Source organism: Platichthys flesus, chromosome 13, assembly GCF_949316205.1.
Source record: "Platichthys flesus chromosome 13, fPlaFle2.1, whole genome shotgun sequence".
In the NCBI taxonomy this organism is placed as follows: Eukaryota; Metazoa; Chordata; class Actinopteri; order Pleuronectiformes; family Pleuronectidae; genus Platichthys; species Platichthys flesus.
The window spans coordinates 3,294,095-3,321,304 of NC_084957.1; the positions used below are offsets into that span (position 1 = coordinate 3,294,095).

A 27,210-nucleotide genomic window follows, 5' to 3' on the forward strand; every position below is an offset into this window, starting at 1 on the left:
AATTAAAAAACACAACATTCATACAAAACGTGATCATTTGATCATTAAAAAATCCTCAAGAGAATCTGTTCAGATTTGGTATAAGCGTTCATTCAGTCTAACAGAGGAATTCATTAGATTCAGCTGGTCAGAGGTCAATGTCACAGAACATGTTCATGGCCCCTTGAACATGATATCTCAAGTCTGTCTTTCTTCAGGAGATTTCTTCACATTTTGACTCAAAGATAAACTGATTAGATTTCAGTGGTCAAAGGTCAAAGGTCACAGTGACCTCATATTATTGTGAAGTCAACATGTCAGGAACCTGGAGGGACGGACACTGCACTGGTTGGTGGTGGAGGACAAACGCAGGGTGGGAACGCTAGTTTGACAAGAAAGAAGAATAAACTATATTTCCTGCTTCTTCAGTTTAACGGAACCGTCAGTGATTCTCATCCAAAACACTGATTCAGTGATCGTCTCCTCACTCTGTGCTAGCTGTTTGATCAAATATATATATATATATTGTTTCTACTGTATATATATATATATATATACAGTAGAAACAATAACCTCCCTTGCACCACTACGTGGTCGTATGTCTGAATCCTCAAACTCCAGCGCAGTGATCACATTGGATTTCACTATCCACATCTGATCTAGTTGTTCTCATATGTACATGAGAGCAATGAGAATTTATATGTACATAATAATAATTGTATTACACACACACACACACACACACACACACACACACACGTTCTTCAGAGTATATTTCAAGAACGACTCATCGCCACTGATTGAACATGTGATTGATCATGTCTGGACTCACATAGCCTTCCTGCAGTTCCTCACAGCTGGGATCAGTCTCCGTCGACCCTGGTCCGATGTGTTGAATTTCACCAGGTCCAACTCATCCATAACCTTCTCTGACATCTGCAGCATGTAGGCCAGAGCTGAGCAGTGGATCTCAGAGAGTTCCTCCTCTGATTTGTTCTCTGACTTCAGAAACTCGATCATCTGCTGATGAACTGCGATGTCGTTCATCTCAGTCAGACAGTGGAAGATGTTGATGCTTCTGTCAGGAGAAATGTCATCACTCTGCATCTCCTTCAGGTTGTTGATGACCCTCTGGATGACCTCTGAATTGTTCCCTGTCTGACCCAGCAGGCCTCCTAAGACTCTCCGGTTGGACTCCAGACTGAGGCCGTGAAGGAAGCGAACAAACAGGTCCAGATGACCATTTGTACTGGTGAGGAATATATTCATGGTTCTCTTCAGGAGGTCATCCAGGGAGGAGGTACTGTCTTTGTCCCCATATGTTCCCATGAAGTTGTTAACTTCTTCTATGTGTCTGTTACAGTGGAACATGTAGACTGCAGCCAGAAACTCCTGAACACTCAGATGAACAAAGCAGTAGACTGATTTCTGGAAGATCACAGACTCTTCTTTGAAGATCTCAGTACAAAATCCTGAGTACACCGAGGCCTCTGTGACATTAAGACCACAACGCTCCAGGTCTTCTTGGTAGAACATGATTATTCCTTCCTCCAGATTGTTAAACGCCAGCCTCCCCAGCTTCAGAAGAACGACCCTGTCAGCCTCAGTCAGCTGCTGTGGAGACGTCTCATGTCCCTCACCGTACTTGTTGTTCTTCCTCTTTGTCTGAACCATCACGAAGTGTGAGTACAGGTCAGTCAGGGTCTTGGGCAGCTCTCCTATCTGGTCTGTGGTCAACATATGCTCCAGAACTGTAGCACTGATCCAGCAGAAGACTGGGATTTGACACATGATGTGGAGGGTCCTGGACATCTTGATGTGTGAGATGATTCTGCTACAAAGCTCTTCATCACTGAATCTCTTCCAGAAGTACTCGTCCTTCTGGGCGTCAGTGAAGCCACGTACTTCTGTGACCCTGTCAACACATGTAGGAGGGATCTGATTGGCCGCCGCAGGTCTGGAGGTTATCCAGACGAGAGCAGAGGGAAGCAGATTCCCCCGGATGAGGTTTGTCAGTAGCACGTTGACTGATGACCTCTGTGTGACATCAGACACAAACTCCATGTGGTTGAAGTCCAGAGGAAGTCTGCTTTCATCCAGGCCGTCTAAGATGAACAAAGGTTTACAGACAGCGAGCGTCTCTGCCGTGAGCTTCTGTAACTCTGGATGGAAAACATGGAGCAGCGTAAGAAGACTGTGCTGGTCCTTCACCAGGTACAGCTCCCTGAACGAAAGCACAGCCAGCAGAACCACATCCTGGTTCTCTAAACCCTCTGCCCAGTCCAGAGTGAACTTCTGCACCGAGAAGGTTTTTCCAACGCCAGCGACGCCGTTGGTCAGGACGACTCTGATGCTGCACTGCTTGTCAGTGGAGGCTTTAAAGATGTCCTGGCACTTGATGGGAGTGTCACGGAGGTTCCTCTTGGAAGCCGTCTCAAGCTGCCACACCTCATGTTGAGTATTAACCTCTTCACTCTGTCCCTCTGTGATGTAGAGCTCAGTGAAGATCCTGTTGAGGAGGGTTCTAATTCCTGTTTCATAACTTCCTTCAGTCACATGTTCATATCTCCTCCTCAGACTGAGCTTATATTCATCTAGAACCTCCTGCAGACCACGATCTGCTGAAAGACAAAAAACTATGTCAGAGACAGAATCTGAGAATCTTCTGATTGTTTTCATCAGATACAGAAAAACTACAGAAAACAAAAGCTTTCTAACTTTGTGCTTTTATAACGATGTTAAATGTTGATGCTGTATGAAGGAATAAAATAAAACACATATGCTGTTGTCATAAGTGAAGACATCAGCAGACACATGTTCATTGCTGCTCTGACCGGCTGTCTGACCTCCAGCTCCTGCTCTGGATCTTTGTCCACACTGGGGACAGAAGGAGTCTCCTGAAGGACCAGACTGGTCCCAGTATAAGGTGATGCACTGTCTGCGGAACCGGTGTCCACAGCTGGTGGAGACTGGATCCTTCAGGACGTCCTGACACGAAGCACAGCAGGACGACTGCTCTTCCTCAGAAGCTTGACTCCTCTTCCTCTCCCTGTGAAGATATTTCCTGATAACTCACATGTCACAGTCACAGGTAGTCATTACTTCTGTCAAGGAGGTTTTGTTTTCCCCCATTTTGTATTGGTTAGTTTGTTAGTGGGATTATAAAAAACAACAGATTACCAGTTCCTTGGTGTAAGGTTGCAGATCCAATTAAAAACTAGGGCTACGTTGTAGCACTAAAAGTTGCGTTTGACAGTAATATTATGTCTTCATTATCAATGTCTTGAGACCCATTTGATACAGTTGACATGGTTGAGGTCAGTGGATGAGGAAGAATACATCCAAGAGGAAGACATGCTAAAAACAAGATATGTCCTGTTACCACCAGGGGGCACTGGGATTTCAAGTTATAATTTCTGTGTAGATGTCATCAGGCCGGGACTCTTGTCTAACATTTCAATTTGAAGTTGATCTGACGAAAGCCCTGGGACAAGTTCGTCAAAGTAAAAATGAGGAATATGGTCTAAATGGACACTAAATGCAAAATGGCAGGATCCCTGTTGCGTTTATCGTAATGAACTTGACACTTTTTTGTGCATCTGGTCATGATACATTTACGTGAGGATCGGTGAAAGCTAAATGAGGGGCTTTTCCATAGGTGGCACTGTTGAGTCATGTTGCCCCGCCTATTTCAAATGACTCCAGAATGCAATCACTTTTTGGGCTTCGTACTTCCTGCAAACTTTTGGAGGAATTTGAGCATGTCTAGGCTCTGAAAACAAAACAAAAAGGGAAATAACAATAATAGGAAAAATCCTTACAATTTCAATAGGGGCTCCCACTGTTTGGTGCTCGGGTCCTAATGAGCCTCTAGTGAATTGCAAAGTGGTTTCATAAGGAGCGTGTTGGATCTCGGTGGAGGTCTGAGCTCTTTGAATGATTCTGAGAGATTAGTCACCAACTCCAATGAAGCTGTTTCCTAATGCAGGGGCCACACTGGAGGAAACTAGATCCTCTTCAGAGCAGGTCCCAGTAGAAACAGTCTCTTACTCTGTGTGTGAAGGTCCAGGTTCATTACTGAACTCTGGAGGATGTCTCATGGACTGGTCATCGTTCAGAGACAGACAGCTGGACCCTGGAGACTCTGCTCTCAGTCTGTGGTCCTGCCCTCTGCAAACACAAACATGTTTTTATTCAGAACACATCATTCACTGGTTCATTCTCTGAGGATTCAGTTTGGAGCTTCACATGTTTGTAGCAGGTCTCTTACTCTGTGTGTGAGGCTCCAGGTTCTTTACTGAAGACTGGAGGATGTCTCATGGACCAGTCACTCTTCAGAGACAGACAGCTGGACCCTGGAGACACTGCTCTCAGTCTGTGGTCCTGACCTCTGCAAACACAAACATGTTTTTATTCAGAACACATCATTCACTGGTTCATTCTCTGAGGATTCAGTTTGGAGCTTCACATGTTTGTAGCAGGTCTCTTACTCTGTGTGTGAGGGTCCAGGTTCATTACTGAAGTGTATAGGAGTTGCCATGTACCAGTCATCCTTCTGAGACAGAGAGCTGGACCCTGAAGACTCTGCTCTCAGTCTGTGGTCCTGACCTCTGCAAACACAAACATGTTTTTATTCAGAAAACATCATTCACTGGTTCATTCACTGAGGGTTCAGTTTGGAGCTTCACATGTTTGTAGCAGGTCTCTTACTCTGTGTGTGAGGGTCCAGGTTCATTACTGAAGTGTATAGGAGTTGCCATGTACCAGTCATCCTTCTGAGACCGAGAGCTGGACCCTGGAGACTCTGCTCTCAGTCTGTGGTCCTGACCTCTGCAAACACAAAGATGTTTTTATTCAGAACATGTCATTCACTGGTTCATTCTCTGAGGATTCAGTTTGGAGGTTCATATGTTTGTAGCAGGTCTCTTACTTTGTGTGTGAGGGTCCAACTTGCTCTGAAGTGTCCTCGTCCATGTTGCACCGGGCCGGCTGCGGCTCAGTTGTGGTTCAGGCCACGCTGCTCTTCTAGATATTCAAGGTCTGGTCTATCTGCTTCTGGTTCTGCGCTCAGTTTACAGCAGAACACAGTGAAATGATCTTTCACATCAGTTTCAATGTTTATCTGTGGAAAACGTCACAAACACAAATATTTACAACACTTCCTGTAGCCTACCCATTTCAAAATAAAAGTTTGGACAACACTGGTTTAGAGGGTAGACAAAGTGCTCTCTCTCTCTCTCTCTCTCTCTCTCTCTCTCTCTCTCTCTCTCTCTCTCTCTAAATCAATAATATGACTATATCTTTTAGTGTACCAGCCAGTAAGGGTGTGGATCTACCCATTTCGTTTTATAAGTACTTGTACTGTGCAATGACAATAAAGTTGAATCTAATCTAATCTCATCTAAGGACAATAATAAAGTTCCCTTTAGTTATAATATTGGTTTATGTCATTTGGAAATCCACCAATAAACCTGCATAGCCATAAACAAACGTTGACTAACAAAGTACTTTTGCAACTCAAGCATTTCCTAATCTACACCAATCACCTACATTCAAGTTAATTAATACAAACTTGTAAAAGTTCATGAGTCCTTCAACCCCCTGCCACTAAGAGAAGGAAACTCAACATCAAGTATCATGTTCATGTCATAAAGGCTGGAAATTAATTACAGAACTTTATAGACAGTAACACTGAGAGCACATCAGTCAGCAGCTTGAAGCAGCACTCTGTATCTCCACTCAGTTCTATGGCTTTGTGCCCAAATGAAGGGTCAAACACAAGCTCTTCAACTCTATATTCACGTTAAAACTCACACAAAACCAGCATAAAGCTGTGTGTGTGTGTGTGTGTGTGTGTGTGTGTGTTTGTGTGATGAAGATAAAAAGTGAAACTGTGAGTTAACTCTGTTAATTAATCCTTTGAAGGCTCTTTGTTCTAGACCTACTGTTCACATCTGTCTCTGGATCCAGTGAAAAACACAGACTGTAAAATAATATGAATGAATAATATGAATGTTGCTGAACACTCACCAGCCTCGGACTTCACGTCTCCTCCGTCTGCTCCTTGAAGTTAGAATGAGTAGACACTGGCTCCTCCCGCTCTGGGTGTGAAAGTCCAACTCCACCTGGACATGACGTGTACAGGTTGTAGATGTTCAGACCTGAACTGTGGACAAAGTCCTGAACCTCCTTCACCTGCCGACAGACACACTTGCTTTGAAACGCTTCGGACTCACGCTTCAGACTCACGCTGGCAGAGCAGTTCTGGTCCTGATTGTTGTAAAAGCTGAACGTGACGTCGCTGCAGCAAAAGTTGGAAACTTTCCATGGGAATATACAGAAATTAACGGGAATAAACTGGAAATTGTGTGGGTAATTTATACTAACTGTATTTACCTTTTCATATACAGATATAAATATAAACATTTTGTTTTGTCATAGGCTGATTTAAGCCCTGGGGAAACTTTGGGCACTTATATGCTAATATATTTCCCCCTGTAATATCATTGAAACTTACCTGACTAGTCCTGCACACTAAAAGCAGGCCTCAACTGTAGTGTGCAGGATATTGGGAATTATCTGCGCATGTGATGGAGAAATGCAAATTTAACGTGCAGCTTGTGCTGCATTCCATACATCTTTAAAACAGAGTTTTGAATGATGTTATTATTGCTCAGCGCTTAATTTCCTTTTTTTCCCTTTTTTTCTTCAAAATTCCAAAAATTCCCGAGCTTAATATTTCCATGGAAAGTTTCCATGGGAATTTACTGGGAATTTTTCGCCCCTTTGCAACCGTACGTGTGGTGCTACAATACTGGTGCGTACCTTTAGGTTGTCCTGCATCACTCGCTCTGCCAGCGTCGGGATGTAGATTCCCCCGGAACTCTCTCCGGTCAGAAAGAGATTGTTCTTGCTGAACTCTCGGAACAAACGGAATAATTCCCTCTGAGCCAGAAAGTTGTTTGTAGACACCTGGAACGAGGAAACAAATAAAATCACTCCACACCGAGTACTAGAAACCAACTCCTGCTGGAGACTCCAGGTACAACACATTGGCTAGCTGCTTGGAAACAGTTAACCAATCAGCTTTCAGGAATCAAACCATGTGTCCAATCCAACGACCCACAAGACGGCGTGCATAACTGACCTTGATCCAGGAATAAGGGTTGTACTGCACAGTCACTCCATCATCCTGGATCTTAAAATGACAGGTCAGACGTCAGCAGGTGGCCTCATTTCATTGAGTGGACGCTTTTATCCATAGTGCATCCACCATGAAGAACAACCAGAACAACCAAAATCAGACATCCCACTGGTACTGGCAGACCCAGCATCTGAGCGTGCAGACCTCCTACCTGGCACATGAAAGTGGACAGGTGCACACGCAGTTTGATTTCACCCGAGCCTCGGAAACCACATTATCTGGTGAGAGCTCATTCTAAGACATACTTGATGACATCTAGTTCTGCAGGGCATGTTGTTTTTAAAGCTGTGCATCAGGTTTGACTTGATTGGTGATATGATTATATTCCGTTAAAAAAAAAGTAATGCGTTAAGGTTTCCAGATTAATCGTTTATATTCCTCCTTTTGAACCCTGCAGCCTTGTCTCGAACACTAATGTACTTTAATGTTGTTTTCCACCTGCTCTGTGATCTATCATCACTTCCTATCGTTTTAAACTGTTCAACTGTCTCTGGTGTTCACTTAACTCAGTTTGTATTAAAGGTAAATGTTAGTCACTTGACCTTCAAGTATCTGACCTTCAGTTATCCTTCAAAATGTTTACCCTCATCAATGCTGCTAAAAACTTTAATCTTGATGTATTCCTTTACACTTGACATCTATTGCACTTCTGTCCGTCCTGGGAGAGGGATCCCTCACGTGTGGCTCTCGCTTTTTACCCTTAAAAGTTTTTTTTGTAGTTTTTCCTTTCTCTTGTTGAGGGTTAACGAGAGAGGATGTCACACCATGTTAAAGCCCTATGAGACAATTTGTGATTTATGAATATGGGCTATCCAAATAGAATTTGATTGATCGATTGATTGATAGTGAGATATACAGGCAGAGGAGGCGGGCTAAAGGGGGAAAGGAAAGGTTCTGATCAACACTGTATTTAGTGCAGTGGGTAGATCACTTGGACAGTGGATCAGGGGTGGTGAGTTGACATCCAGGTGATAGCAGACCTTTAACTTTGCTTTTTACTACTGCTTTTTAATGGAAACATACTGAGTCCCTCTTTTTTTTCTGCTTGGATCTCAGTGAGCTCAGACTCATTATTTTTGTAGATGTATATTTTCAGATTATATTGTGACATTGCTTGTGCTTGGAGGTGCTGATCTCGTGTCTATGTCAAGGCCCCGTCTGACCTCTGTATGACTTATTTTCCTCATGTGCACCATCTTTGATCAATCCTATGCTTTTTTACTCTTTCACTGTTTCGGGATTCCCCTGTGACCCTTCAAAGACCAGTATGAGCCTGTTTCTGAGGGAACCTGCTGAGGCAAATGGGGAGGGAACACAGACTGTTCTTGTGACGGTGTCATATTTGAACACTGTGATCACCTTTCCATAAAAAGTGTGAAAGAGAGAGCTAGATCCTCTTCTGTCTGTCTGTGTATGTGAGTGAGAGAGAGTGAGAGAGAGAGAGAGAGAGAGAGAGAGAGAGAGAGAGAGAGAGAGAGAGAGAGAGAGAGAGAGAGAGAGAGAGAGAGAGAGAGAGCCGTTGGTCAACCCTCTAAACTAGTGTTAATAAAATGAAGATGCCTGGGGGCCAATAGTTCCTTCTGATGTTTTTTAACCACAAGTTGCATGTAAACATACAATACTATAGAACAATAAATAAAAATTCATTGTCACAATCATCTTTATTATCTTTATTTTAAAATGGCAATGTTAATTTGTATACTATACAGACTCACTTTGCTGTACCTTGTGTATATCAATGACAGGAAGGACACGACATGACAGGTACTGCAGGCAATGGCTGCAGCTCGAGTTATTGCCCAAAACATTTACATGCACCTGATTCAGAAATGAAAACGTCCGATTTATAAGTCTAGAGTTTTGATCTTTTGTGTCAAAGACAAAACTGTCATTTTAAACTCAAGGTGATTTGATTGTGTTTAACTTTTTGTTGAACTAAATCAATTTGTGACGTGAATCCAGGAACTTTAAGATGATAAACAAACATATACACAGAATGTGGTTCTACACACATGGAGACGTACTGAGGGACAAAGGTGGAAAACATTAAAGACAAACTTAAACACACTTTATATGACTCTTTATAGAGGGTTGATATATTCTGCTTGTGTTGTGTCATTTTAACAAACACATTCTTCATGTGAATAAACACAGTCGGGGCAAGAAGGTTGCTGGTTTGAATCTGGTTCAGATGGGCTCTTCCTGTGTGGAGTCTGCATGTTCTCCCCGTGTTGTCTCCAGGTGCTCCGGCTTCATCTCACAAACACATGCAGATTAGGGGTTGTGTAGATTGGAGACTACACACAAGCTGCTGCTGCTTCAGCCTCTGGATCCTCAGGAAACAGCTCAGCCTCCGTCCACACACACTGTCCTCTTCACAATCAGCTTCACAAAGACCACCCCCTCCAACTGTTGAGAGAAGAAGACATCAGTGTTCCAGAGACTCACTTCATCAGCTGTGAGTCAGTGATGCAGCACATCCAGTAGAAAGAGCAGCAGGGACTTCAGTCCTGTTCAGAGGTGGAGCAGCTTCCTCTCTGCTTCATGTTCACGTGTTGGATTGAACACGCTAAGAGCTCAGTGTGTTTCCTCTGCATGTCAAAGTGCAGAGTGGACACCTGAGAGGTGGATTTTCTGCTGTTAAAGGTGAAGCGTTGTCTCACTGTCTCTGAGTACACACACTGTCTCTGAGGACAGATACTGTCTCACTGTCTCTGAGAACACACACTGTCTCACTGTCTCTGAAGACACACACTGTCTCTGACGACACACACTGTCTCACTGTCTCTGAGGACACACACTGACTCACTGTCTCTGAAGACACACACTGTCTCTGACGACACACACTGTCTCACTGTCTCTGAGTACACACACTGTTTCTGAGGACAGACACTGTCTCGCTGTCTCTGAGGACACACACTGACTCACTGTCTCTGAAGACACATACTGACTCTGAGGACACACACTGACTCTGAGGACATACTGTGGTGGACACCTCGGACATCACTACTCTATAAAGACACATGGACCTATCTGGAACGACTAACCTGGAGCAGGTTAGCCGTTCATCAGAAGTTACCATGGTGATTTACCTAGTTAAGAAGTGGACGAGCTTCGTAGAACTGAAACAACTAAACCTGAAGTTAACCTGATCCTGCTTGGTAGCACAGACCCTGGATCTGAGATCCTGACTGTGTTTAGTAAAATATTGATGAAAGCAGCATGGACTGACTCCAACCATCTACTGACCTCAGAGTATCCAGTTGACAGCCTGGACTCTGCTTTAGATCAAGCAGCTCCTTCACTGCTGAGTCCTGCAGGTCGTTTAGCCTCAGATCCAGTTCTCTGAGATGAGAGGGGTTTGACCTCAGAGCTGAAGCCAGAGAAGAACAGCTGATCTCTGACAGACTGCATTGATCCAACCTGGATAAAGAATACAATTTAACCGTTAATTAAACAGAGTTTCATGTTTCATGTGTGAAAATAACAGACACATATTCATGTCAGCACAGACTCATAACATGGAAGATAAATATGAAATCCGACATGTTGGACTAAACACAATTCTTGACTCAGTAAAACATATTATTTGGACCCGGTCTCTGTCCTGCAGATCAGTTTGGGAAATCCAGAACTAAACTCAGTGTTTTAACAAGTAGCTGAATATTTAAAATGTCACAGATTAATTAATGAATGGATTCAAGTTGTGTATGAGAGGAATTATGTTAAATTAGAATGAAATGAGATCAATTGTGTATAAATGCTGTTTATAGATATGAGATCTACAGAAGACAGTCAGTGAACTGACCTCAGAGTCTCCAGTAGACAGGTTGGACTCTGTAGAAAACCACACAGCTCCTTCACTCCTGAGTCCAGCAGCTTGTTGTTACTCAGATCCAGTTTTCTCAGATGAGAGGGGTTTGAACTCAGAGCTGCAGCCAGAGAAGAACAGCTGATCTCTGAGAGTCTGCAGTTCTCCAACCTTGGATAAAGAATAATAAGTCAAACTCCAGAAAATGTCAAGACAGTATTTTACCGAGTTCATGACTGAAAACATCTTTCAAGATGTCCCAGAGGATGTCCTCATGTCCTCGGGGTTCAGTTGTTTGTAATATGTAACTCCAACACTAGTTGTCTTTAAAGATCTTCCTGGACATGTTCAGGAGTCGTACACGTGGACAAGTGAACTACGTTGACATGAACGACACCTGGAGACCTCACTAACTCCTTCACAGTGAACCTTTAACTTAACATAACTTAACATAACCATGGTTATCATGGAGATATATGTTTTGGCTCGGCCCCTATTCTGAATGATCCCACATGTTCCTGTTGCTGCGAACGAGTCAGACCCGGACAATCTCCTGCTGCTGTTTCTGCTCCAGAAAATGTCCGACCCACTTGTCAGAACATGTTCCACAGTTGATGTGGGAAAGGGCGAGCAGTTCTATGATCATGTTTTCTTGAAGTGGTGATGATCTGAGAAGCAGTTTGACCAGCTAAAAGTGGTGCAGGGAGCCTGAGGAACACGTGTGTACAGGGCGGGACAGAGATCTAGTGGTGAAAAGATAAAGGCATGGACGACCCTGTGTAAGTCCTGAAACCAGAGGAAGGGTTTCATGTTGGAAATTAACCCAAAGTGGAAGAAACAGGGGGGCTCAGCTGCAACATGACACTTCACCACTAGATGTCACTACATCCTACACACTGAACCTTTAACATTAAAACATGATGTCTGACCTCAGAGTCACCAGTCCAAAGGTTGGACTCCGTAGAAAACCACACAGCTCCTTCACTCCTGAGTCCTGCAGGTCGTTTAAACTCAGATCCAGTTCTCTCAGATGAGAGTGGTTTGACCTCAGAGCTGAAGCCAGAGAAGAACAGCTGATCTCTGACAGTTTGCAACCCCTCAACCTGGATAAAGAATAACACTTAACTGTAAATTAAACAGAGTTCATGGGTGAAAATAACAGACACATATTCAAGTCAGCACAGACTCATAACATGGAAGATAAATATGAAATCAGACTAGATATCAAAATAGATTATTTGGACCCGGTCTCTGTCCTGCTGATCAGTTTAGGAAATCCAGAACTAAACTCAGTGTTTTAACAAGTAGCTGAATATTTAAAATGTCACAGATTAATTAATGAATGGATTCAAGTTATGTATGAAGAGGAATTATGTTAAATTAGAATTAAATGAGACAAATTGTGAATAAATGCTGTTTTATAAATATGAGATCTACAGAAGAGAGTCAGTGAACTGACCTCAATTTCTCCAGTCGACAGGTTGGACTCTGTAGAAAATCACACAGCTCCTTCACTGCTGAGACCTTCAGGTCATTGTTTCTACTCAGATCCAGTTCTCTGAGATGAGAGGGGTTGGACCTCAGAGCTGAAGCCAGAGAAGAACAGCTGATCTCTGACAGACTGCAGTACTTCAACCTGGATAGAGAAATATGAATATTTGAATGTGTCCTCCTGTTGTTGTGGATCGTCATCATGTCAACACAGACTCTCAACATGCTGCTGACCTCAGTACAGCCTGTGACTTGAAAATAAATATCAGATCAGACCATTGTTTCCAATTAAACACTGGTTAAAGTAGTGACGGCTCCTGACACTCACTTCCTGTATGTTTCTATACTTATCAACTGTCCAACGTGTTTCAACAAGAATGTGTCTTATTTTGAAAACCTGAGGAGGACGAGTGCTCTGCCTCAGTCCACATGTTATTTACTGACACTTTCTTAGTGATCAGGAGCAGTTGAGTGCAGGTGAATGGAGTTGATTAGATGGACGTGACTGACAGGCTGGTTGAGTGACAGATGAGAGACAGTGAGCAGAGCAGCACTGAGCCAATTTTAATAAATAATGACCCAATAAGAAAGAAAGTCTGAAAAGTGAAGAAGGATTTAAGGACCTCAGAGTCTCCAGTCGACAGTTTGGACTCTTCAGTCCAGAACTCAGCAGCTTCACTCCTGAATCCTGCAGCCTGTTCTTACTCAGATCGAGTTTTCTCAGATGTGAGGGGTCTGACTTCAGAGCTGAGGCCACGACTTCACAGTGAGTCTCCAGGAGTCCACAATTACAGAGTCTGAAATTAAAGGAAATATAAAATCTGTGAAAATTAAATCAGAAAACACAAAATTCATACAAAACGTGATCATTTGATCATTAAAAAATCCTCAAGAGAATCCGTTCAGATTTGGTACAAGCGTTCATTCAGACTAACAGAGGAACTCATTAGATTCAGGTGGTCAAAGGTCAATGTCACAGAACATGTTCATGGCCTCTTGAACATGATATCTCAAGTCTGTCTTTAGGAGATTTCTTCACATTTTGACTCAAAGATAAACTGATTAGATTTCAGTGGTCAAAGGTCAGTGACCTCATATTATTGTGAAGTCAAAATTTCAGGAACCTGGAGGGACGGACACTGCACTGGTTGGTGGTGGAGGACAAACGCAGGGTGGGAACGCTAGTTTGACAAGAAAGAAGAATAAACTATATTTCCTGCTTCTTCAGTTTAACGGAACTGTCAGTGATTCTCATCCAAAACACTGATTCAGTGATCGTCTCCTCCCACTGTGCTAGCTGTTTGATCATATATATATATATATATATATATACAGTAGAAACAATAACCTCCCTTGCACCCCCACATGGTCGAATGTCTGAATCCTCAAACTCCAGCACAGTAATCACATTGGATTTCACTCTCCACATCTGATCTAGTTGTTCTCATATGTACATGAGAGCAATGAGAATGTATATGTACATAATAATAATAACTTTAACACACCCACACACACACACACACACACACACACACACACACACACACACACACACACACGTTCTTCAGAGTGTATTTGAAGAACGACTCATATCCACTGATTGAACATGTTATTGATCATGTCTGGACTCACATAGCCTTCCTGCAGTTCCTCACAGCTGGGATCAGTCTCCGTCTACCCTGGTCTGATGTGTTGAATTTCACCAGGTTCAAATCATCCAGAACCTCCTCTGACATCTGCAGCATGTAGGCCAGAGCTGAGCAGTGGATCTCAGAGAGTTCCTCCTCTGATTTGTTCTCTGACGTCAGGAACTGTTTCATCTGCTGATGAACTGCGATGTCGTTCATCTCAGTCAGACAGTGGAAGATGTTGATGCTTCTGTCAGGAGAAATGTCATCACTCTGCATTACCTTCAGGTTGTTGATGACTCTCTGGATGACCTCTGAATTGTTCCCTGTACGACCCAGCAGGCCTCCTAAGACTCTCTGGTTGGACTCCAGACTGAGGCCGTGAAGGAAGCGAACAAACAGGTCCAGATGTCCATTTGTACTGGTGAGGAATTTATTCATGGTTCTCTTCAGGAGGTCATCCAGGGAGGAGGTACTGTCTGTGTCCCTGTATGTTCCCAAGAAGTTGTTGACTTTTTCTGTGTGTGTGTTACAGTGGAACATGAAGACTGCAGCCAGAAACTCCTGAACACTCAGATGAACAAAGCAGTAGACTGATTTCTGGAAGATCACACACTCTTCTTTGAAGATCTCAGTACAAAATCCTGAGTACACCGAGGCCTCTGTGACATTAAGACCACAACGCTCCAGGTCTTCTTGGTAGAACATGATTATTCCTTCCTCCAGATTTGTAAACGCCAGCCTCCCCAGCTTCAGAAGAACGTCCCTGTCAGCCTCAGTCAGCTGCTGTGGAGACGTCTCATGTCCCTCACCGTACTTGTTGTTCTTCCTCTTTGTCTGAACCATCAGGAAGTGTGAGTACAGGTCAGTCAGGGTCTTGGGCAGCTCTCCTCTCTGGTCTCTGGTCAACATGTGCTCCAGAACTGTAGCACTGATCCAGCAGAAGACTGGGATTTGACACATGATGTGGAGGGTCCTGGACGTCTTGATGTGTGAGATGATTCTGCTACAAAGCTCTTCATCACTGAATCTCTTCAAGAAGTACTCGTCCTTCTGGGCGTCAGTGAAGCCACGTACTTCTGTGACCCTGTCAACACATGTAGGAGGGATCTGATTGGCCGCCGCAGGTCTGGAGGTTATCCAGACGAGAGCAGAGGGAAGCAGATTCCCCCGGATGAGGTTTGTCAGCAGCACGTTGACTGATGACCTCTGTGTGACATCAGACACAAGCTCCATGTGGTTGAAGTCCAGAGGAAGTCTGCTTTCATCCAGGCCGTCTAAGATGAACAAAGGTTTACAGACAGCGAGCGTCTCTGCAGTGAGCTTCTGTAACTCTGGATAGAAAACACAGAGCAGCGTGAGAAGACTGTGCTGGTCCTTCACCAGGTTCAGCTCCCTGAACGAAAGCACAGCCAGCAGATCCACATCCTGGTTCTCTAAACACTCTGCCCAGTCCAGAGTGAACTTCTGCACCGAGAAGGTTTTTCCAACGCCAGCGACGCCGTTGGTCAGGACGACTCTGATGCTGCTCTGCTGGTCAGTGGAGGCTTTAAAGATGTCCTGGCACTTGATGGGAGTGTCACGGAGGTTCCTCTTGGAAGCCGTCTCAAGCTGCCACACCTCATGTTGAGTATTAACCTCTTCACTCTGTCCCTCTGTGATGTAGAGCTCAGTGAAAATCCTGTTGAGGAGGGTTCTAATTCCTGTTTCATAACTTCCTTCAGTCACATGTTCACATCTCCTCCTCAGACTGAGCTTATGTTCATCTAAAACCTCCTGCAGACCACGATCTGCTGAAAGACAAAAAACTATGTCAGAGACAGAGAATCTGAGATTCTGCTGATTGTTTTCATCAGATACTGAAAAACTACAGAAAATAAAATCTTTCTAACTTCATGCTTTTCTAACGATGTTAAATGTTGATGCTGTATGAAGGAACAAAATAAAACCACATGTGCTGTTGTCAGAAGTGAATACATCAGCAGACACATGTTCATTGCTTCTCTGACCGGCTGTCTGAGCTCCAGCTTCTGTTCTGGATCTTTTTCCACACTGGGGACAGGAGGAGTCTCCTGAAGAACCAGACTGGTCCCAGTATGAGGTGATGCACTGTCTGCAGAACCAGTGTCCACAGCTGGTGGAGACTGGATCCTTCAGGACGTCCTGACACGAAGCACAGCAGGACAACTGCTCTTCCTCAGAAGCTTGACTCCTCTTCCTCTCCCTGTGAAGACATTTCCTGATAACTCACATGTCACAGTCACAGGTAGTCATTACTTCTGTCAAGGAGGTTTTGTTTTCCCCCATAGTTTGTTAGTGGGATTATAAAAAACAACAGATTACCAGTTCCTTGGTGTAAGGTTGCAGATCCAAATAAAAACTAGGGCTACGTTGTAGCACTAAAAGTCGCGTTGGACGAAAAGTCATAGTAATATTATGCCTACATTATCAATGTCTTGAGACCCATTTGATACAGTTTGACATGGTTGAGGTCAGTGGATGAGGAGGAATACATCCAATTGTAAGACATGCTAAAAACAAGGCATGTCCTGTTACCACCAGGGGGCACTGTGATTTCAAGTTATAATTTCTAGTTTGTCTGATGAAAGCTTCGGGACAAGTTTGTCAAAGTAAAAATGTGGAATATGGTCTAAATGGCCACTAAATGCAAAATGGCGGGCTCCCTGTTGCGTTTATCGTAATGGACTTTTTTGTGCATCTGGTCATGATACATCACTGTCCTCATTTACGTGAGGATTGGTGAAAGCTAAATGAGGGGCTTTTCCATAGGTGGCACTGTTGAGTCATGTTGCCCCGCCTATTTCAAATGACTCCAGAATGCAATAACGTTTTGGGCTTCGTACTTCCTGCAAACTTTTGGAGGAATTTGAGCATGTCTAGGCTCTGAAAACAAAACAAAAAGGGAAATAACAATAATAGGAAAAATCCTTACAATTTCAATAGGGGCTCCCACCGTTTGGTGCTCGGGCCCTAATGAGCCTCTAGTGAAATGCAAAGTGGTTTCATAAGGAGCGTGTTGGATCTCGGTGGAGGTCTGAGCTCTTTGAATGATTCTGAGAGATTAGTCACCAACTTCAATGAAGATGTTTCCTAATTCAGGGGCCACACTGGAGGAAACTAGATCCTCTTCAGAGCAGGTCAAAGTAGAAACAGTCTCTTACTCTGTGTGTGAGGGTCCAGGTTCATTACTGAAGTGTAGAGGTGGATGCATGGACTGGTCATCCTTCAGAGACAGACAGCTGGAACCTGGAGACTCTGCTCTCAGTCTGTGGTCCTGACCTCTGCAAACACAAACATGTTTTTATTCAGAACACATCATTCACTGGTTCATTCTCTGAGGATTCAGTTTGGAGGTTCACATGTTTGTAGCAGGTCCCTTACTCTGTGTGTGAGGGTCCAGGTTCATTACTGAAGTGTAGAGGTGGATGCATGGACCGGTTACTCTTCAGAGACAGACAGCTGGACCCTGGAGAAACTGCTCTCAGTCTGTGGTCCTGACCTCTGAAAACACAAACATGTTTTTATTCAGAACAGATCATTCACTGGTTCATTCTCTGAGGATTCAGTTTGGAGCTTCACATGTTTGTAGCAGGTCTCTTACTTTGTGTGTGAGGGTCCAACTTGCTCTGAAGTGTCCTCGTCCATGTTGCACCGGTCCGGCTGCGGCTCAGTTGTGGTTCAGGCCACGCTGCTCTTCTAGATATTCAAGGTCTGGTCTATCTGCTTCTGGTTCTGCGCTCAGTTTACAGCAGAAAACAGTGAAATGATCTTTCACACCAGTTTCAATGTTTATCTGTGGAAAACGTCACAAACACAAATATTTACAACACTTCCTGTAGCCTACCCATGTCAAAATAAAGGTTTGTACAACACTGGTTTAGAGGGTAGACCAATTGCTCTCTCTCTCTCTCTCTCTCTCTCTCTCTCTCTCTCTAAATCAATAATATGACTATATCTTTTAGGGTACCAGCCAGTAAGGGTGTGGAACTACCCATTTCGTTTTATAAGTACTTGTACTGTGCAATGACAATAAAGTTGAATCTAATCTAATCTAATCTAAGTACAATAATAAAGTTCCATTTAGTTATAATTTTGGTTTATGTCATTTGGAAATCCAGCAATAAACCTGCATAGCCATAAACAAACGTTGACTAACAAAGTACTTTTGCAACTCAAGTATTTCCTAATCTACACCAATCACCTACATTAAAGTTGATTTATACAAACTTGTAAAAGTTCTTGTGACCTTCAACCCCCGGCCACTAAGAGAAGGAAACTCAACATCAAGTATCATGTTCATGTCATAAAGGCTGGAAATTAATTACAGAACTTTATAGACAGTAACACTGAGAGCACATCAGTCAGCAGCTTGAAGCAGCACTCTGTATCTCCACTCAGTTCTATGGCTTTGTGCCCAAATGAAGGTTCAAACACAAGTTCTTCAACTCTATATTCACTTTAAAATCACACAAAACCAGCATAAAGCTGTGTGTGTGTGTGTGTGATGAAGATAAAAAGTGAAACTGTGAATTAACTCTGTCAATTAGTCCTTTGAAGGCTCTTTGTTCCAGACCTGCTGTTCACATCTGTCTCTGTGATCCAGTGAAAATCACAGACTGTAAAATAATATGAATGAATAATATGAATGTTGCTGAACACTCACCAGCCTCAGACTTCACATCTCCTCCGTCTGCTCCTTGAAGTCAGAATGAGTAGACACTGGCTCCTCCCGCTCCGCTCTGCAGTTACTGGAAATTACATGACTCTGGGTGTGAAAGTCCAACTCCACCTGGACATGACGTGTACAGGTTGTAGATGTTCAGACCTGAACTGTGGACAAAGTCCTGAACCTCCTTCACCTGCCGACAGACACACTTGCTTTGAAACGCTTCGGACTCACGCTTCAGACTCACGCTGGCAGAGCAGTTCTGGTCCTGATTGTTGTAAAAGTTGAACGTGGCGTCGCTGCAGCAAAAGTTGGAAACTTTCCATGGGAATATACGGGAATTGACGGGAATAAACTAGAAATTGTGTGGGTAATTTATACTAACTGTATTTACCTTTTCATATACAGACATAAATATAAACATTTTGTTTTGTCCTAGGCTGATTTAAGCCCTGGGGAAACTTTGGGCACTTGACTATATGCTAATATATTTTCCCCTGTAATATATTCGAAACTTACCTGACTAGTCCTGCACACTATAACAGCAGGCCTCAACCGTAGTGTGCAGGATATTGGGAATTATCTGCGCATGTGATGGAGAAATGCAAATTCAACTCAAAAAATAGAGATAGTACTGTAACATGAGGGTTGGATCGCTCTTAATGTAAAGAACAACAAGATGGAGATGGATCACTTTCTGAGCAGCACTTTAATGTTCTCCACACTAAATGAACTTAACTATCCACCTAACAATACCTACATGTATATGAATCTGCTCTCTCTCAGCCATTACTTTTTTTGATTCAAATTTCAGTTTATCACTTGATTTATTCAGCCAGTAGTACATTATTAGAGTACATTATTAAATTAATAATATGACTATATCTTTTAGGGTACCAGCCAATAAGGGTGTGGATGTGTACTATTGTACAAGTACAATAATAAAGTTCCCTTTACTTGTAATATTGGTTTACAAGTAAAGGGTTGTGTTTGACCTTCATTTGGGCTCAAAGCCATAGAACTGAGTGGAGATACAGAGTACTGCTTCAGGCTGCTGACTGATGTGCTCTCAGTGTTACTGTCTAAAAAGTTCTGTAATTCATTTCCAGCCTTTATGACATGAACATGATACTTGATATCGAGTTTCCTTCTCTTAGTGGAAGGGGGTTGAAGGTCACATGAACTTTTACAAGTTTGTATTAATTTACTTTAATGACCTTGATCCAGGAATAAGGGTTGTACTGCAAAGTCATTCCATCATCCTGGATCTTAATATGACAGGTCAGATGTCAGCAGGTGGCCTCATTTCGTTGAGCGGACGCTTTTATCCAAAGTGCATCAACCATGAAGAACAAACCAGAACACCCAGAATCAGACATCCCACCGGTACAGGTAGAGGTCACCTACCAGGAAGGGTCCGTGTTCGGTCAGCAGTCTGTCCTGAGAGCTGCAGCCGGGGCCGCCATTCAACCACAACACCACCGGGTCAGAGGACGGCTTGTTCTGGGACTCCACCAACCTGAGAACATGCTGAAGCTCAGCTGACGTAGCGAGGGCCGGGTGGATGTCGTGGGTATCACAGAGCTCATAGAAACGTTTTATTATATTAGTTTTTCCTCCATAACATGTGACAATGGAGACGGTGACATCACACGTGAAGTGTCAGGTGTGCGTCTCAGGTTCTGACCAGTAGTGCAGGTGTTTTCCGTCGGTCACACTCAGGTAACCAGAGTAATGTCTGAAACTCGGCTGATTTCTAGACTACAATTTCCATTTTTAACACCCATATAGTGGACAGGCCTAAAATTATTTCTAAAAGAAAATGCCTGTCATTTTCAGCTGAGGTCAGCGTGGCCAAGTTGTTCTTCTGCTGGGCCAGCGTTGACTTGATTGGTGATATGATTCATTTCTGTTTAAAAAAAAATAAACGCGTTAAGGTTTCCAGATTAATCGTTTATACTCCTCCTTTTGAACCCTGCAGCCTTGTCTCGAACACTGATGTACTTTAATGTTGTTCTCTACCTGCTCTGTGCTCTGTCATCACTTCCTATCGGTTTAAACTGTTCAACTGTCTCTGGTGTTCACTAAACTCAGTTTGTAATGAAGGTAAATGTCTCCATCTTATTGTTTTGCATCCCCTTGGTTCATTTTTCTTTTTCCAGTGTATCTGCTCAGTGTTGCTGGAACTCACATGGAAGGGACTCTTCCCCTCCTGTTGTTGTTCTTGAGTTATATTTCATAAAGCAGAGTCTGACAATTTTGGGCTGTGTCCTGAGTAAATACCTGCAAAATCACTACATGTTGTATTTCATTAGGAAAGTTTAGACTTTTATTTCACATACGATTTTAACCCCTGAGCTGGATGATTTCTATGTAATTCTGAAACTTGGCATAAAGACATGGGGAGTCTCCTTGAACAAGAGTAAAGTGAACAATCTCTCAACTCTTTGTTAGCTCTTTTTTTTAAATTATTTTACATATTAGCAAGTGATGAGTGCTATAAAGAAAATTAGCCAAATTTTTCTTTTAAATTTCTTCAGTAAAATCTTTTGAAAGTTGACATACAGACAATCTTTTAAGGATTTCTTAAAATAATATTTAATAGGAGCAAGTTACGCATGCTATGAGAATGTAGCTGAGTTTCCATTTACTTTTCTTTAAAAAAACAAACATGTAATATTCCATTTCCTCATACATGGTAATATCTTATCTGGAAACCAAAATATTTTTACTCATTCTATCAAACGTCCTCAATAAATGTCCTTAAAATTAAATTTATAAGATAAATTAAACACCTGCTTTAATAATTTAGCGTGTGAGCTAAAACACTTATAATTAAACTCTCCGGGGGGAGGAACGAATGTTAGAGGCCAGGCGAGCCGTCGGAGCCAGTAAAATGAAACACAGGAAGTGCAATAGAGGTCGCCGCTTGAATCGAACCACACTGAAATCCAGACGTGCACACATGGGGCTGTAGGAGGCGGAGCACTGCGGGTATACTGGGAACACTGGAGACCAGCAGCGTCTCACCATGGCCACATGAGATGAAGCAGGAGACATGTGAGCGGTAGGTTTATACTTTGTGATGACGGCAGCTGCCATTAGTGAGTACAGCTACACACCAGGGGCCTCATGTACTAAGGTTGCGTACGCAGAAAAACGTGGCGTACGTCCTTTTCCACGCTCACGTTCAGATGTACAAAACGTGAAATGACCGTAAAAATGTGCGGTCCCCACGCCAGCTCCAGAGCTGTCGTACGCACGTTTCTACAGCTATTGTTCCTTTGGCGACACTTAGAGGTGACGCTGGGAAACTGGGAAAAAAGGTGAAAACAATGACTCATCAGAGTGATTTTCAAATCAGAGACACACTAATGAACAATTAACACACCTTGCAATTATATGGGTGGCTATAAAAGCATGCGCAATGGATGAAGAAAATAGTTTTAACAATGGCTGTGTTAGCGTTGTTAGAGGACATCGCAAATGGTCACATTAAAGCGCAATTTGCAGCAACAGCCGGTTTCCCTAATGTAATTGGAGCTGTTGACTGCACACATATTGCCCTAAAAGCGCCATCACAGGATGAATTTGTTTACGTTAACAGGAAACACTTTCATTCTATCAATGTCCAAGTGATATGTGATGCGCAAATGCAGCTCCTTAACATCGTGGCAAGGTGGCCAGGTTCAACGCACGATTCATTCATTCTGACCAACAGCATGGTTGGGAACAGGCTGGAGGCTGGCAATGTACGCGATGGGTGGCTTCTGGGTGAGTAAATGCTTTATTCGTGTAATTGTCCCGTATGTATAAACCAGCGTAATGCACATCTGGGGCTTGTGCACATCCAAATATCATGTTTCTCTGACGTGTTCAGTATTCACGTCAGTAAAAGCGGGCGTAAAGTTAGAAATGTCGCCCGCGGTGCACTTCTGCATTCATTCATTGTGTGGTTTTTACGTTGTGTATTGTAAGCAGCCAATTGTATGACCAGTATAATTACAGCATTTATGAATTCAGCATATTTACCTTGGGGATGATCGGTGTCCCCTTCATGGGCTCCCACCACTCCGGTGAGAGCTGTGTCACCGATCAAAGCGGCCACTCTCAAATCGAAGGGGGAGAGTTCCCCCACTCCCGTCCCCCCACCTGTTGCGGTCACGCTTCGGCGATGGGCAGAAACCCTCCGCTTCACCTCCACCTTGAGGTCTGACCACTTTTTTATTTCAGAGTGTGTGCGCTGCTGAGACCCCACTGCATTGACGGCCTCGCAAACACGCTCCCACTCATTTGTCTTTTGTTTAGCATTTATCCCTGTTGACAGGGTACCAAATAACATATGCTTGCGCATTTCTACCTCGTGGAGCAAAATCTCGAGCTCGGACTCCGTGAAGTTGCGTTTTTTAACTCTGTTCATGGTGCCAGGTGATCGGATTAATAGGTGAATCTCAGGTCCAGAGGCCTATTTAAATGAAATTGCATATTTAAATGAGGGCGTGGACAGGGAGGAGTTTGGCACGTCGGCATGTGCGCTCAATTCCACGTTGATTGAGATGTACAAAAGAAACGTGCTTGGATCCATGCGTTCGCACACTTTGATACATCTGAATTTATTTGTGCGTAAGACAGTTTCTGGGTTTTGGCGTACGCCAAGTTTCAGTATGAAATCCACGCAAGTCTTAGTACATGAGGCCCCAGGTCCACAGACTGACCGGTGTGTCTCTTCCTCTGCAGGTCACACGGTGTCACACCTTCTGTGTAGAGTCTGATTCCAGCGGCACCATGCCCCTGTCCGACTTCCTGGACGGCCTGAAGGACAACCCCTACTTCGGGGCCGGCTTTGGTCTGGTCGGGGTGGGCACAGCACTGGCAGTGGCCAGGAAGGGGGCCCAGGTGGGGATGATCTTCTTCCGCAGGAACTACATGATCACCCTGGAGGTCCCCAGCCGGGACAAGAGCTACCACTGGCTGCTGAGCTGGATCACCAAGCACGCCCGGCACACCCAGCACCTGAGCGTGCAGACCTCCTACCTGGCGCATGAGAGTGGACGGGTGCACACGCAGTTTGACTTTCACCCGAGCCCCGGAAACCACATCATCTGGTGAGGGCTCATTCTGATAGTACTGTAACGTTAGGGTTAGATCACTCTTAATGTAACAACAAGATGTAGATGGATCACGTTTTGAGCAGCACTTTAATGTTCTCCACGCTGGTCATCTACATCAACATGTAAATAATGAATGTATAAACACAAATATATGTTAATCAATTAACTGTGAACATTTTATACAAACATTTGTAGTTAATTAACATAAATTGACTTAACTTTCGGTGGCGGTGGACTAGTGGCAGAAAAATTGGACTATGGGCAGAAAGTTACGGAAATCAGGCCCAGAAGGTCTCTGGTTCGACTCCTCGCAATCACAATAAAAACATCCCTGTATTTGTTCGAAAAGTCCAAAGAGCACTCTCCCTACCCCCACTGTCTATGTGCCCCTGAGCAAGGCACCTTACTCCCCCAACATCTGCTCCCCGGGCGCCGTGCATGGCTGTCCACTGCTTTGTGTGTCCTGCTGTGTTCACCAGATGGGTCAAAAGCAGAGGACACATTTCCCTCATCTGCATGTAGTGTGACTGTGCATGTGTTTGGATCAATAAATGTATCTTGTATCTTGATCTACAATACACACATATATATGAATCTGCTCTCTCTCAGCATCTTATGATCTTGTCCTCATCGTCGTGCTCTGCAGGTATGGGAGGAAGTGGATCCGGGTGGAGAGGACCAGAGAAAAGCAGATGGTGGATCTGAACACCGGAACCCCATGGGAGTCTGTCACCTTCACAGCGTTAGGCAGAGACAGACAAATCTTCTTTAATATCCTACAAGAAGGTGAAGAGCTAATTCATGTTCCTGATACGTTTCAGAGATTCTTGTCATATGCGATAGGCTTGTGCCCTTAAACCATTTATTGGAAATTCAAAGCAGCTGTAAATCCTGTTTTGTAGCAAGAGAACTGGCCCTGAAGCAGGAGGAGGGGCGCACAGTGATGTACACGGCCATGGGAGCTGAGTGGAGGCCCTTTGGATTTCCTCGGCGCCGCCGGCCCCTGAGCTCCGTGGTGCTGGAGGCTGGTGTGGCTGAGAAGCTCGTGGACGATGTGAAGGACTTCATTGGAAGCCCCAAGTGGTATACAGACAGAGGTAAACTAAACCAGGGCTCAAACATATTAATTTAATGTTTATAAAGGTTGTCTTTCATTTATTTTGATATTATCTAAATACATAATTTTATGTTTTAGTATCATGATCGCTGCTTGTCTGTGCCCGTGCTTCAGCATGTGTATAACATTGTGGTTAAAATGCGCAAAACCACATAAATTGTTGGCACTTTTGTTAATTTGCATGTTTTGTAACACACAATCCTCTTAAATCTCTGCAGGCATCCCCTACAGAAGAGGATATCTGCTGTATGGACCCCCAGGATGTGGCAAGAGCAGCTTTATGTGAGTGTGCGAGTACTTGTACTTGAAGTATTTGCTGTAGATGGACTATGTCAGGTATTATCTTCATCTGTTTGTGACTCTTTGTGCTTCAGCACGGCACTGGCTGGGGAGCTGGGCTACAGCATCTGTCTGATGAGTCTGAGTGACCGAACCCTGTCGGACGACCGGCTCAACCACCTGCTGAGCGTGGCCCCGCAGCAGAGCATCATTCTGCTGGAGGACGTGGACGCAGCCTTCGTCAGTCGGGACCTGATGCCTGCAGAGAGTAAGTAGAGCTGGAGGACACTTGGTTTAGGGTTTGTTGTTATTAATATAATGAGAAATTCAAAATCCCCTTCCTTCCTTTTTAAGTAATCAGATTTTTCTTTCTGAGTTACCTGGTGAAGCTGTGGCTGTTCTTTGTGTTTCACGTTACCTTTCTCTTTGCCTCACAGACCCTCTGGCCTTTCAGGGAATGGGACGACTGACCTTCAGTGGTCTGCTCAACTCTCTGGACGGAGTGGCTTCATCTGAGGCCAGAATAGTTTTTATGACCACCAACTTCATTGACAGGTAAACTTGGATTAGTGTATATATAAACAAGGTACCCACAGTAAATGTTATTAACCATCACTGAACTCTGAAGTTGTTGAAGGATTGTTGCTGTGTGTCTGGTTGTGTAGACAAGCAAAGGACTAATGCATTTACCATTAAGACTTCAAAAGTCAGAAATAAAGTTTGTTGTCTTTAGCTTCTTTTGCTGCCTCAAGTGTAGAAATATCAAGTTCACCAGGTTCAAAATATTAAAACCAATTAAAAACAAACACAATTATCGCTAGAGAATCGACTGGTTTATTCAAGGTCTTTGAATGTGACTTTCCAGGCCTGGAAATGTCATGGAAAAAAATAATTTTTCATTTACGCCTTTTTTCATTTACGCTCATTTACGAGTTTTAAATAATTCATATGCTTTTAAAGAAATACACTCAAAATATAAGCAGGCAAACTTGGTTTTGTGTCATTTAAGGTATACTGTATGCCTTGGAATTCTCATTGTTAGTTTGAATACTATATTTGGTCACTTTTTCACATATACACAGTATTCGGTCCTGAAAATTTGGTTTAAAGTTATTGAAAAGTCATGGAAATCCATTGGTCAAAATGTGTATGAACCCTGCTTTGACATTTGAATCTTGGGTCAGTGCTGTTGATTGAGAGTTCTCTGCTTGTGCAGGTTGGACGCAGCGCTGATCCGACCCGGCCGTGTGGATCTGAAGCAGTACATCGGCCACTGCACTCACTTCCAGCTCACCCAGATGTTCCGGCGCTTCTACCCACTGGAGCCGGCTTCTGAGGCCGAGCGGTTCGCAGAGCGAGCGCTGGCTGCCCACTCGGAGATCAGTGCTGCTCAGGTGCAAGGACACTTTCTGATGCACAAAGCAGACGCTGCAGGATCTATAGACAATGTTGGCCAGATCAAAGGATGAACGGACCGGGGGGGGCGGGGGGTGTTGGGAGACAGTTGAATACAGAGAAATGTGAGATACAAACCATTTGTTTCCAGTTGACTGTATATTATTATTATTATTATTCTTAATAAAACAAATGTTCTAAGATACCATAGACGACGTGATATCAATCTCAAATCCTGTTACCTATCAGCTGACAACAAATCAGCCTCTGGGGGGGGGGGGGGGGCAAAGACCAATATTTGGTGTGTCGAGAGTGGATAATTGGGGACAAGACCCCTTGCATATTAATGCAAATAAAGTAAAGAGCAGCTACACTACAGTCAAAGTATTTACCCTCCTTTTGACCCACTCTTTACCCAGGGCAGGGGTAGTCAACCTTTACTATCATGAGAGCCATTTTGCCCCCTCTTCGCCCAAATCAAATGTGTCTAGAGCCGCAAAACATATTT

The 27,210-nt window shown here is 43.6% G+C and overlaps 2 protein-coding genes across 5 annotated transcripts; one reads left to right on the forward strand and one right to left on the reverse strand.

Annotated features, from left to right (window-relative positions):
• Window positions 1–807: 807 nt before the first annotated feature.
• On the reverse strand, window positions 808–18,543 carry LOC133966859 (NACHT, LRR and PYD domains-containing protein 12-like). Of its 3 annotated transcripts, XM_062401908.1 has the most exons (11): window positions 17,736–18,530; window positions 17,516–17,635; window positions 17,296–17,415; window positions 16,123–16,337; window positions 14,118–15,903; window positions 13,109–13,282; window positions 12,454–12,630; window positions 11,924–12,097; window positions 10,992–11,165; window positions 10,433–10,606; window positions 8,839–9,592 (listed from the first exon to the last, which is right to left on the reverse strand). In XM_062401908.1, exons 1-11 carry the CDS (start codon window positions 17,777–17,779, stop codon window positions 9,571–9,573), a joined length of 3,180 nt encoding a protein of 1,059 aa, XP_062257892.1. In that variant the 5' UTR covers window positions 17,780–18,530; the 3' UTR covers window positions 8,839–9,570. The 3 variants fall into 3 exon arrangements, with proteins under 3 accessions (XP_062257893.1, XP_062257892.1, XP_062257894.1); XM_062401909.1 differs by lacking the exons at window positions 8,839–9,592; window positions 10,433–10,606; window positions 10,992–11,165; ... (3 more) ...; window positions 14,118–15,903; window positions 16,123–16,337 and adding exons at window positions 808–2,600; window positions 2,826–3,028; window positions 4,030–4,149; ... (1 more) ...; window positions 4,470–4,589; window positions 4,690–4,809 and having other exon boundaries at window positions 17,736–18,543; XM_062401910.1 differs by lacking the exons at window positions 8,839–9,592; window positions 10,433–10,606; window positions 10,992–11,165; ... (1 more) ...; window positions 12,454–12,630; window positions 13,109–13,282 and having other exon boundaries at window positions 14,114–15,903; window positions 17,736–18,542.
• Window positions 18,544–21,699: 3,156 nt separating this feature from the next.
• On the forward strand, window positions 21,700–26,905 carry LOC133966860 (mitochondrial chaperone BCS1). 2 transcript variants are annotated; one of them, XM_062401911.1, is made up of 8 exons: window positions 21,700–21,867; window positions 23,538–23,905; window positions 24,558–24,697; window positions 24,814–25,008; window positions 25,247–25,310; window positions 25,403–25,575; window positions 25,745–25,862; window positions 26,524–26,905. In XM_062401911.1, exons 2-8 carry the CDS (start codon window positions 23,586–23,588, stop codon window positions 26,774–26,776), a joined length of 1,263 nt encoding a protein of 420 aa, XP_062257895.1. In that variant the 5' UTR covers window positions 21,700–21,867; window positions 23,538–23,585; the 3' UTR covers window positions 26,777–26,905. The 2 variants fall into 2 exon arrangements, with proteins under 2 accessions (XP_062257895.1, XP_062257896.1); XM_062401912.1 differs by having other exon boundaries at window positions 21,700–21,860.
• The last annotated feature ends 305 nt before the right edge of the window (window positions 26,906–27,210 follow it).